This window comes from Haemorhous mexicanus, chromosome W (genome assembly GCF_027477595.1).
Source record: "Haemorhous mexicanus isolate bHaeMex1 chromosome W, bHaeMex1.pri, whole genome shotgun sequence".
In the NCBI taxonomy this organism is placed as follows: domain Eukaryota; kingdom Metazoa; phylum Chordata; class Aves; order Passeriformes; family Fringillidae; genus Haemorhous; species Haemorhous mexicanus.
The window spans coordinates 5174507-5186893 of record NC_082380.1 but is presented as its reverse complement, the minus strand read 5'-3'; the positions used below and the strand labels follow the sequence as shown (position 1 = coordinate 5186893).

Sequence of the window (12387 nt, the reverse complement as noted above, 5' to 3'; positions counted from 1 at the left end):
TGAAGGTTATGCAAATTAATGCATGCTGTGTGTAGCTACCATTTGAACGCATGGGAAAGCAGAACATAAGACTGTGTTGCAAGAACTGTTCAATTTTTTTGCTTGACTGCTAAGTTAATGGCAGAATATATTTTCATATAAATGCTTTGTCATTTATTCTTAGTCTTTTGAGTTTCTGAATGGACCACCAACTGGCAAACAGACATGAAATGGCTTCTTTCATACAAGCAATGCCAGCTAGTTTTGAACAGCTTTCAATTTAAAATGTTGAGACACACTGTCACCTACTTAATCTTCATTGATGCTTCCATTGTGATTAGCTCCAGCCTTCAGAAATGCCCACCTGTGGAGCTCAGATTTTTTTCATGCCTTGCGATTTTTACCTTTGCATTTTGTGCTAAGGCACCAGTCAAAAACATTGATGAATGACAGCTGTGCTGGTCTAAGTTGTTAACATTTCTCTCTCATGGAGTTAGTCATTCCATGCAGCAGAAGTGGTTGAATAAATTTTGTGAGTACTTCTCATCAGCTTCAGTGAAGGGTCAGTCATGTTAGTTTGAACCACAGCCAGAAACTGATACATGTGACTGCAATGAAAGAAGTGTGTCAGACAGTGATTCATCCATCCAAGTGTGATGGGTTGGAATCTCTAGTAGAGGAGGAAGTGGTAACTTCTAGGACTGCTGGCTGCTATTTGTGCAATAATTGTCCAATGATACTTAATTTATGATTCTTATTCTGTATCTTGCAATGTTTAACATCTGAACCTCTAGTCACTGAAGTAAAAAAGTGCTTGACACAATGTTCCTATTAATAAGAATAACAGTCTTAAGGTTGCAAGAAAAATGCAAAAATGGAATTCCTATGCCCTATGAATAATCAGAACTCAGCAGTTTCATGCAATTTGTTTTAAATTGTCATTCCTGTTTTCATTCTTAACACTGTTGTTATGAACTACTGCACTGAGTGTGAGCAAAATCTATTGCCCAATGGGAATAGTTTCCCCACAACAAACATAATTTTTAAGATTGTGTGGCTATAATAGACTAACAAAAGCAACTTTGATGCAAGATCTGACCTAGTCTTCTCTGGAGACCAAGTCTAGACCAAAGGGTTATTTAAATGCCTAATGTTGAGACATTAATAAGGATCAGGTGCTGCTGGACTGATTAGTCATGTAAATTCAATTTAAAATACCTGTTTTTCCACTGTAGCCACTTTTTTTTTTTTCCTGTGGATTTGTGATAAGACAATTATGAACCAACAGAGGGTGCATAGGAATTCATGTACACGATATAACTACACAGAGGCAAAGCTAGAATTATCACCTTTTATTTTTGCATACCATAGATTTGCTGAATGAGCCCCATGGAGCCCTGGGACCATTCTGTCATTTGTATGTGCATTGGTAGTGTGCTTAGTACTATACAATTTGCAATGCATCTTGTTGTCTCAAATAATAGATGGCATTTAATAAACTTGTAATATATTTCACAGACATATCAATAGAATTTTACCTTTTGTACAGCAAGCTCTCTCTGAATACCATCTCTAACTCAAGGTGTAATGAATGGGTTCTAAAGGTCCAGAAGTTGAGTTTTAACAGTCTGTAAAGACTGATATTCTCTTTTTCTTTCCCACAGCTGGACCATATAGTGGTTTAGGTGAAGTCATCCATCGAGACAGTGTTCCAATGCACACATTTGCCAAGTATCTTTTCACCTGTCTCCTACCTCATGATGCTGAATTGGCATTCAAAAGTGCACTGAGAGCCATGCGGTATGTATTCACTTGTCATCTAGAAAGAACACAAGTAGTGGTTTGAAAAACAGGAAAAAGCTTGGTTGTCAAGACCTAGCCTTTTTTTCTAAAAGCATTGTTCTGTTTAATGAGAAATTACTTTGATTTTGTCATCTGTAAAAGCAATCGATGTCTGTACTAACTACAGTATAATTTATAAATGTACAATTAGTGTTTATATACAACTATAAAACAGCATTCTATGTTACAAATCATTATAGAATTCCACTATTGGGACTTGTGGTTTTGTATTGAACAACAGGTTTAGCACATGTGTCTGTTGTTTTACCGATGTGGTTGCATGTGTATAATGCTAGTGGCAAGGAAATGAACAGAGGCATCCCACTAGCAGTCTTAGGATCATCTGCTGCTTAGCTGCTTCCCCTCACTTTATATACTGATCATGATGTCATATGGCCTGAAATTTTCCTTTGGTCAGTTTGGGTCACCTGTCCTGGCTGTGTCTCCTCCTAACTTCCCATGCACCCCCAGCCTCTCCCCAGAGTGGCAGTACAAATAGCAGCAAAGGCCTTGGCTCTGTGTAAGCCCTTCTCAGCAATAACTAAAACATCTCTATATTATCAACTCTGTGTTCAGCACAAATCCAAAACACAGTCTCATACCAGCCACTGGGAAGAAAATTAACTCCATCCCAGCCAAAACTAGCACACTCTAGAAAGCCAAATGAGGAGAAAATAGTCCCATGTTCAAAGGACTAAATGGGAAGGCATGCAAAAGAAAGAAACATAGCTACCATCAAGTCAGGGCAAAGGTCTGCTTAGCTTGTTTGGGGTTTTTTGCCTCCAAGAGTGTCTAATAGTGGGTGTTAGGGAAGGAATGTAAGAAATATGAGAAGCAACTTTGCATACTTGCCACTTACAGTTAGAATTTTTGAATTCGAATTTTTAAAATTAGAATTTTAAAAAGATCAATTTTATAAAGTACATGTGTATCCTTGTAATCAATTTCAGTCACTACCTTAAAGTGTTTCTCAGAGATTGTGGGGAGTTTTCCTCCTTAAACTAAATTACCAAGACCACATTAAAAGGCTAGAATAGACATCTCTGAGTAGCTTTGCACAGTGCACTGAATGCTTCAGTGAATGTTATGGCAACATGCCATTCCTCTTGAAGAAGTATTTGGGCTTTCCCCAGAAACAAATCATAATTGATAACTTATTTTCTGGAAATTTCCTTTTTCAACTGGAAAAACAATCAAGGCACTGAAAAATCCAAATCTCTAGTTGATTATGGGGAGCTCCAGCCATCTTTTGGCATGAAGCTGCCATCTTGGCCAAAGAAGTTACTTCTCAAATAGACCAGTATAAGAAAGAGTTATCTGTTTGTTTCTAGCTGGTAAAATCATAGGAGACATCAGCATAATCAGGGCTGTTCTCCACAGCTTTCTTGGCATCCCTTTTAAGGCAGATGGGCATTCAGCTTTTTAATATTATTTACTTATGCATTTTTAATATTTTATAATATATTTGGCACTCTTAAGAAATGTGGACTGCTTTCCTGAACTTTGAACTGCGGTGACAGAAGATGCAGACACTTTCTATTCCATGTCTGTCTATGTTCCTTGAAGCTTCTCAAAAATTCTTATAAAGAACGTTAGTTACTTTTTCAATTCACACCAAAGTGATACTTCAGTATACAAAACACTCCTGATAAAAACCAAATTAATAACTAACTAAACCTAAATGTTGTTTTGAGGTGGGGAAGGAAGAAAGAAAACAGGAAGATTGAATGTTGTAGTGGGTTGACACTGACTGGACACCAGGCACCCACCAAGGCCACTCTCTCACTCCCCTCCACAGTTGGATGGGGAGAGAAAATTTAACAAAGGGTTCATGGGCTGAGATAAGGACCAGGAGAGATCACTCATCAAATACCATCATGGGCAAAACAGGCTCAATGTAGAGATATGCACTGAATTTATTACACTAACAAAATCAGAGCAGGATAAGAAGTAAAATAAAACCTTAAAAGTACCTTTCCCACAACCCTCCCTCCTTTCAGCTCTGCCTCCTACCCCAGCAGCACAAGGAGACAGGGAATGGGAGTTATGGTCAGTTCATCACCTGTGTCTTCTCCTGCTGCTCAAGGAGAGGAGTCATTCCCCTGCTCCACTGTGAGGTCCTTCCCATGGGAGACAGTTCTCCTTGAATTTCTCCGATGTGAGTCCATCTCATGAGCAACAGTTCTCTGCAAACTGCTGCAGTGTGGGTCACTCCTCCATGAGGTGCCGTCCTCCAAGGACAGGTTGACCCAGTGTGGGACCCTGTCTCCACAGGTCTCTCTTGAGGTCATAGCCTTCTCTCAGGCATCCACCTGATATGGCATGAGGCTCCTGCATGGGTTTTGGGTCAATCTCTGCATCCCCATGGACCTCCATGGGCTTCAGGGGAGCAGCCTGCTTCTCTGTGTTCTTCACCATGGGCTGCAGAGGAATCCCAGCTGTGGTGCCTGGACTACCTCCTCCCCCTTCTTCTTCACTGACCTTTGTGTCCGCAGAGTTGTTCTTCTCACATGTTCTCACCCCACTCTTCTCTGGCTGAAATTACAACTGTGCAACAATTTCTGGTTTTCTTTCTTAAATATGTTACCACCATTTCTAGTTGACTCAACCTTGACCAGTGGCACATCCATTTTTGGAGCAACCAGGGACTGGCTTTGCCAGATGCTTTGGAAGCTTCTATCAGCTTCTCACAGAAACCACCCCTGTAGCTCCTCCACTACCAAAATCTGGCTGTGCAAACCCAATACAAATGTATGTCTCATGTTTGTGAGGTGGAATGGATCAGAAGAGGGAATTTTAACCATCTCTTCCTTTATGGCATGGGTAAAATGTTTCCACATAGAAATCTGCATGGCTGCTCATGCTTTTAGAAGTTGAACATATTTCTTTCTTCACTTGAACATTTATGAAAGAAGCTAACTTCCCAAGACGACAGCTAGTTGCTCTCCAGAGATAAGTGTTTAGTGTTGGTCTACACAGGTCATTGACCCATGATGGCAACTCTGGAGTATTTTGCCTCTCTGCATTCAACATCATCTGTTGCAATTTCTTTTTTTTTTTTTTTTTTAATTTTCTTTTAGTGTGTGGAACACTCAGTGTGAAATCAATACAATTTGAGACCATAAGTCCTTTCGTGCATGCACCTCAGGGCTGCAAGGATAGGGTGTGCTATCCTTGATGGTCACTTTTGTCTACAGTTCTCTGCTTGCAGCACTGAAACATATGGAGTACAGCCTTGGAGAATGTGGATCTGCAGTGACCTAGTTGACTGTTCACTTGGAGTATGAACTCAAATGTTTTGCTTTGTTTGGCTGATTCCCTGTTAAGCCTGAATTTCAACCCAGGCTTTGTGAGTCAGCCTTTAATGGTGATGTTTAATCACAAAGTAGCTTTGCTAAAACCTAACTAAATAATTGATGTTTCAAAGGGCAAAAAAGTGAAGAATGCTAAATCTGCTTGTGCTTGTTATAATGTTCCCTAATCTTGCCAAAATTGCATGAAAGCCACCAATTCACAACAGCATTTCTTTTCATAGCAAAGGAACATAGAAGCTGGCAATGAAATTCAAAGTGACAGGAAATTTTCCTTTCATGATCTTTGTCCATTTGCTGTTACTCATAACCTAATAATCCTTTTTGCATTATGTTAGTTAGGATTTTTCCTGTTTGTTGAAACTATTTAATAATGGATTTTTTTCTCCCCCTTTTGTGCTTGGAAAAATCAGCTAGAGAATTTATGTGTATTTTATTTTTACATATATAAAGCTATATAGAGGTGTCCTCCTTCCCCTCACTTTATATAATGAGCATGAGGCCATTTGGTCTGAAATATCCCTTTTGTCAGTTTGGTCACCTGTCCTGGCCGTGTCTCCTCCCAACCTACCATGCGCCCCAAGCTTCCTTGCCAGCTTGGCAGTGCAAAATCAGCAAAGACCACAAATCCAAAACATAGCCCCATACTAGCCACCATGAAGAAAATTCACCCTACCTCAGCCAAAAACCAGCACGATGACTTAATTGTCCTGTGAATTCTTACAGATGCCTGCTGATGTAGGCATGTTTGGCAAATGGACTTTTAAGATTCCCCAAGAATGGAAGTGGTTTTCCAATATCTTTATACCCAAAACTGCACATTTAATAAACAAGGTCAAGTGTTCTTGCAGCTTTAGTTTTGCTTGTGAGTAACCTAATATAATAATGATTTTATGAAAGAGTATTTATTTCTTATTCCAGGTTGCTAGTATTGGAATCTATGGCTCCTTTGGGAGATACATCCCGTCCACACCACATTGCATCAGTTGTTCCAAACCGATATCCCCGCTGGTTCACCCTAAGTCACATCGAATCCCAGCAGTGTGAGCTGGCATCTACCATGCTGACAGCAGCCAAAGGTACATTGCTGTCAATTACGTACTCAACTAAGTGCATGCTTTTAATATTTCATTAAATAAACAGATTATAAAACTTGTGTTTAGGAATTCAAATCGCAGCCTGACAGGAGCTTGAAATGGGAAAAACAAACTGAACTGACTTAAACCTGTCACTTAAATTTCTAGAAAAGTGGTGAAACTAGCTACATAGTAGCCAGATGGGTTTGATTTGAGGCTGATGAGACAGCTTTTTGTTCTTCTGACACAATATAGACTGGGAAAACCAGGAGTAGACAAATCACTTCTAAAATTCACAAATCAAGATGACTTTTAGCCATGTACTACACTAACACCATCAGGCACCAGGGGAATTTGTGGTCTTGTATCTTTTGTTCATGTAATTTCATTATGGAAGGTTTATAAAATTAAAATGGGCATAACTGAAACATTGTACTATTTTGTAGCAAAGGCAAGCTCAATTATAATGCATTTCTGTATGTTTTGGAAGCTTGTTCTGTTTTGGTGATTTTGTTTACGCCTTGCAGGTGATGTTCAGAAGCTGGAAACAGTGTTAGAATCCATTCAGAAAAATATCCACTCCTCATCACACATCTTCAAGCTTGCCCAGGATGCATTTAAAATAGCAACACTCATGGACAGCTTGCCAGATATCACTCTTCTGAAAGTTTCTCTGGAGTTGGGCCTTCAGGTATTTCCTTTGTTTATTATTACTACAGTAGAAGACAGGAATTTGACCCTGTGTTGGTGGGTACAGCTCTTTAAGTCACTGAGGAGCCTCTCAAAGACCCTCTTTGGGCTTTGTCTGGAATTTTTTTATTCTGTTTTCTGATGTAAAGCACCGTTAACTGGTAAATACAGAGCAAGGATCTGTGCAGTCCCTTTGTGCAATTTGAGTGGAAGAGAGAGCTTGAAGCAGCTGGCTGAAGGGCATTCCTCTGTTCAGGGGTAAGAAAGGACCAGTGCAATGGGTTTGGGAGTATATGTGGGGATGGCTAGAGAGCAAAATTATTCTGCTTGCCAGAAATAATAGTATAATTGAATAGTTTGGGTTGCAAGGGACGTTTAAAGGTCATCTAGTCCAACCCCCTTGCATTGAGCAGGGACATCTTCAACTAGATCAGGTTGCTCAGAGCAACCATCCATGTGGACTTGCTTTTGCAGATCTTTTCCATGGCCTTGAGAGGTTTCTTGTCATTCCTCCCATTTTCCCTTCCTTTACCTCAAATGACATTTTGTAGGTGCTTTATCAATTACTAGAGGAAGCCAAGGTCAATCATAATGACCTGTTTCAAGGCAGACTGTACCTCTCACTTCTTTCATCAAATCCTGCACTCCACAAGCTGTGGGATGATTATCTGTATCAGTCTCAGCTTGAGGTATGCAAGAACCTCAGATCAGTTTTCAGGTTCTTATGAGAGACTTCACAGGTTGAAAAGAGACAGATGATAAGTTTTTAGGTATCTGGAGTAATACTGCCTTACACTGATGAATCTTGGGGTTTGCACAGTTCATTTCAATAAAAATAAATCTCTTCATCTTCCTTCAGGGAATTCTTAAAAACAAGAAAAAAACAAAACCTCAAAAAATTCAAAGATCAGAAAACCATTTATTACTCTGCTTCAGTAAACAAAGATAAGACTTCTGGGGAAAGGATATTATCCTGATTGCTTCTCATGCCAATGAAAGCTAGTATTTGACTATTCTAGATTTTCAGAAGCTAAGGTCAGAAAGCTGAGATTGTGTGCTTTGTTAGCCTTTCCTATTCTGAAGATTGCTGTGGAAATCTGCTCTCTTTCTTTCCCTTCACATCACGTTTCTGGCTTAAATGTTTGTTTACTTGAGAAAGATTCTTATCATTGACTCAAATGTCACCTCAAGCATTTACCAAGTATCATTCAGTGGTAGCAGCACACTTTGGATATCACCATGTTCATGGATACCCCTGTGTGGATGATGGTGTCATCAGAATGTCTTCAGTAAGATCTAGTAAAAGAAATATCATGAACCTGTACTTTCTTGTAAATCCAGTGTTTGGAATAAACTGGTGTAGAACATGTCCACCGTCAGCCCCAAACTTACTAAGGTGGTTTAAAAACTTTAAAGGTAGTTTGCTTTCCAGAAAGAAGATGCATATCAGTTTTCTGGTAGTAACTCACAGCTATATAGATTTCTACAGTAACATTTTTCCTGTAGAAGTCTTATAGTGTCAGTAATGTCTTCAGTGGCCTACAGATGCTTTCTCCTCTCCTGCCTCCTGACCTAATGGCAATTAGATTGCCTACATTTGCTATCTAGTAACTGACTGCTTATGACATCTGCCCTATAAAACTCTATTTCTCCCGTCACGTGACAAACTGAACAGCAGTGTCCTCACCAGCCCAACTTGCCATTGTGGGGCTGAGAAGGTGATAACAACAATTTCACAACTCTGTCACTAAGATTTCCGTGACAGAAAAGCATCTTATATTGGTCTAGATTTGGGAGTAATATTTGGACTCCTGGGTTCTTTCTCCCTATTTCCAATGGCAGCATGTGTTATGTGACTCAGCAGAAGGAAGGCATTTAAACTAGCTGTGGAAAATGTGGCCAAATGGACATGGAACATCTCAGGTGTATTCTGTCCTTCAGAACCTTACTGGCACAGACACTCTGAGATCTGCAGGTACAGGAGGGGCTTTTGTTTCTCCGTTTAACTGCTGCATGCTACATCAATGCCAGTAAGTGTTACCACAAACACACTGACAGGTACTGCTGGCAGAACTGCTGAGCAAGTTAGTGCAGATGATTGCTTGATGCCTATTTGGTGAGTGTGCTGGTTTTAACACCAGCCAGAAGTTAAACTTCAAATAAGCCACTCCCCTTCCTTCACCCCACCCAGTAAGGGAGGGACAAAAGCAAAGATTATTGTTTGAGATAACGATTTACTGAAAGCACAACACAATGGAATCAGACACACACAATAACAATAGCAATATTGATAGCAAAAATATACGAAAAGAGAAGGCGTTTTACCTACAAAAAGGTGTTCATTGCTATGGTAGGTGGTTACAGGCTCCTTAGGAAGGATGGGCAGGGCAGGTAAGGTGAGGGGTGGCTGACTGTGTAATGGAGGGGATGGAGTGTACAGAGCTGTTGTGTATGAGTGTTTTAAGGTCACTTGAAGAATCACTGGCAAAGGTATCAACAAAAACAGGTTTCACATAAAAACAACAGCATGACAAAGTTTATGGCAAGGTTCACTCTACTACTTAGTAGATGGGTAAAACACATAGAGAAAAAACCAAACAAAAATCCAAAATCAATAAATCAAAAGGAAAATAAACCCAAAATTATCTATGTGGAGGCTGGGGGGGGGGGGGGGGGGGAGCAGACAAAAGGATAGGAAAGGGTAAAGATAAAAAGGAATACGATCTAAAGGCCCAACAGCACTTAATTTAGCTTAAACTTAGCAGCACTTTACATCATTTAACTTAAACAATTACTGATATAAAATTTTGATAGCCAAATCAAATTTTATTTCTATATCTTTTATTTTAAAGCAAGCAAGCAAGCAAGCAGCGCTGGGTGGCTGGGGAGTCACCGCTCCACTAACGACACACACCACTTACAAGTTCAGCAAAATAGATATACTGTTTTTAAACCTACAAAGCATTTTCCAATGTGCTTGGTTAGTCCGAATCAGCAAATATCAATAAGCTGGGATCAGCAATTTCATAATCTTTCTGGGTGGTCAGTGGCTTCCTGTCCATCTTGTGGTTGTCTGGAGGGAGGCCTTACACTGGTGTCTGCTACATGATTTTTTCAAGCGCATCAAGCTTTTTATTATACATAAGCATTTAGTTGCTTTGTTGCAATATCTCTTAGCTTTACCACAACTTCCTCTATTTTATTCTAAGCACCAGTTGTCTTGCTACCTCATCTCTTTACTATACTTCTTCTATTTTGATGCTTTATTTGGCTATTCAGTCAGAAAGTTTCAAAACTGTTCTTTGTAGCTATCCCAGGGAATTCACCCATTTTCGACACAACAGATACAAGCATTTGCTGATTCCATTGCCAGTTGACACGAATCACAAAAACATTTTTCACATTACTTAAGCCAAAGAATTTAACAAACGATTCATACAGAATTTACCCCAACAGTAACTCACAGGCCTAACTTACAAATCTAATGAACTTGAGAATCTAGGAGAGAAGCATTCCTGGTACATTTGCTATAGCATATTCACACTCTCATGCACACAGACATAAAGTGTCTATACAAGATACCTGTGAAAAATTCCCATCTAATTCAGTGAAATACTCACTTCAGATGCCTTTGCATCTTCTCAGTGGGCAAAGGGTTGAGCCTTGAGGAGTGGGAGTATCAGCCCAGGATCCAGTCATCATTTGGCAATCCTCCAAGTATAGCAAATTTGAGTTTGCTGACTCTGAAAGACTCCACTCAGTGGGTGATTGCTGGTTGTAGCCCACTGCGGTCTGTGAAAGCTCAAAGGCTCTGTCTTGGTTTGAAAAGACAGGTGTCTGCTAAGGAAGGCAGGAGCCTCCCCTGAAATGGAAAATGTAAACCCCCTCCCTCCGAATTGCTATAATTTTGAAATTCAGGGGCTGTCAGGCAAAGCTATGGGAGCAGGAATAACAGTTCTTTATTAGTGAAGAAAAAAAACCCAAAAAACAATGCAGTAAACCAAAACAACACTGACAGAGTCAGAATACGACCTAACACCCTGTTGGTCAGGGTGTTGGTAGCAGTCCAACTGAAATGGTGGCTGCAGTCCTTCTGGAGTGACAGATGTGGTTCTGTTGGAGCAGTGATTCTGTAGAAGGGTGTAGTCTTCCTCTGAAGATCCAGTGGTGGTGTAGATGGGCCTGGTCTTCCTCTGGGAATCCAGTGGGAAAGGCTGCCTGTGGTCTTCTAGATCTCTGACTATATCCAGTTAGGAATGCTTGGCTCCTCCCTCTGGGCTGAGCTTCTCACAATGGGATGATGTAATTTTATTGGTCATGCAGTGAGACTCAATGGCCCATTAACAGAAGATATCTCCCAGAGGGAGGATTGGTTGTGGAAGAGATAAAGAAAACTGCCCAATTAACAGAAGATAACTGCCCCATCAGATAGGAATAGAATACACACCCCCATTTCCGACCTTAGACAGGCTCTCACTTTAGACTGCTGTTTAAAGGCCCACAAGACAGTAGGCCATGGTCATGGTAATTTTCCATCCTGGACTCAATTTGGGTAAGTAACTTTGTGTCATGGTTTGACCCTGGCCCAATGCCAGTGCCCCCCATGAAAATACTTTCTCCCTGGTGTCTGCTGTGAGATGTGATCAAAAATAGAGCAAAGCAGGCTCCAGCTTAGGACAAAAAAAGAAAAACCTTTATTAACCTACAACTATAAAAGAAACACACAGAACTCAGGATGAAAACCTTCCAAAAACATTCCTCCTCACCCCCCACCAAATTTCCAATACATCCACCCCTCAGATCACCCACTCTCAGTCCAGCACCACCCTTCAGACAATCAATTCTCAGTTCATCAAGGAGAGAGGAGTCCCTCTTGTGCCATAGGCTTCCCCTGGAAACACAGTTGAAACCTCTTGTGTTTCCATGTCACACGTGGCACCACCCGGAGATAATTTTGCCATCGTGACATCTTCCTTCCATGCCCAGTGTGCATGGACCAGAGCTGCTTCTAGGGCTTTCCTTTTTAAAGGGTGCTTTGCCCAGTTCCAAAAAAAAGCACAGTCTCTCACTTTTGGGACACCTGTCCCCCCCAGATTTCACCCCCTGGGGCCGAGGGGTCTCAAGAACAGAGATCATCTTCTTCTTCTTCCCTGAAGATGGAGGGTACCACCACCACCCTCCTCACCCGTCGTCTCTATTCATGCCACTCCTTTGCATATCACTGCACTCTCTTGGCTCCAAGCCATTGCCTTTCCCCTAAATGCAGCCTCTGTATCACAGGAAAAATGGTTCTGTCCATGGCTATACAAGAAAAGTCCAGCCAAAGGCCACTCCATCATCTCCTCCCAACTAGATTCTTCTCAACTTCTCTCGTGGCCCATTTCCTCTTATCTCATCTCCATCTCTCTTCTCATTCCACTCCAGGAGGAATCAGCATTTGTAAGGTTCGCATCATCCAAGAAAAGGGTTAAAAGTCTCAGGCTCTGCCT

The 12387-nt window shown here is 40.8% G+C and overlaps 1 protein-coding gene across 2 annotated transcripts in view; it reads left to right on the top strand.

The window, feature by feature from the left end:
- Positions 1-12387, top strand: part of LOC132341478 (zinc finger SWIM domain-containing protein 6-like) — a 318134-nt gene that overhangs the window by 246992 nt on the left and 58755 nt on the right. For both annotated transcript variants that reach the window (XM_059873054.1, XM_059873053.1), the window contains 3 exons: positions 1644-1779; positions 6054-6211; positions 6736-6899. In XM_059873054.1, coding sequence (XP_059729037.1) covers positions 1644-1779; positions 6054-6211; positions 6736-6899 — 458 coding nt within the window. The remainder of the gene's footprint in view (positions 1-1643; positions 1780-6053; positions 6212-6735; positions 6900-12387) is intronic.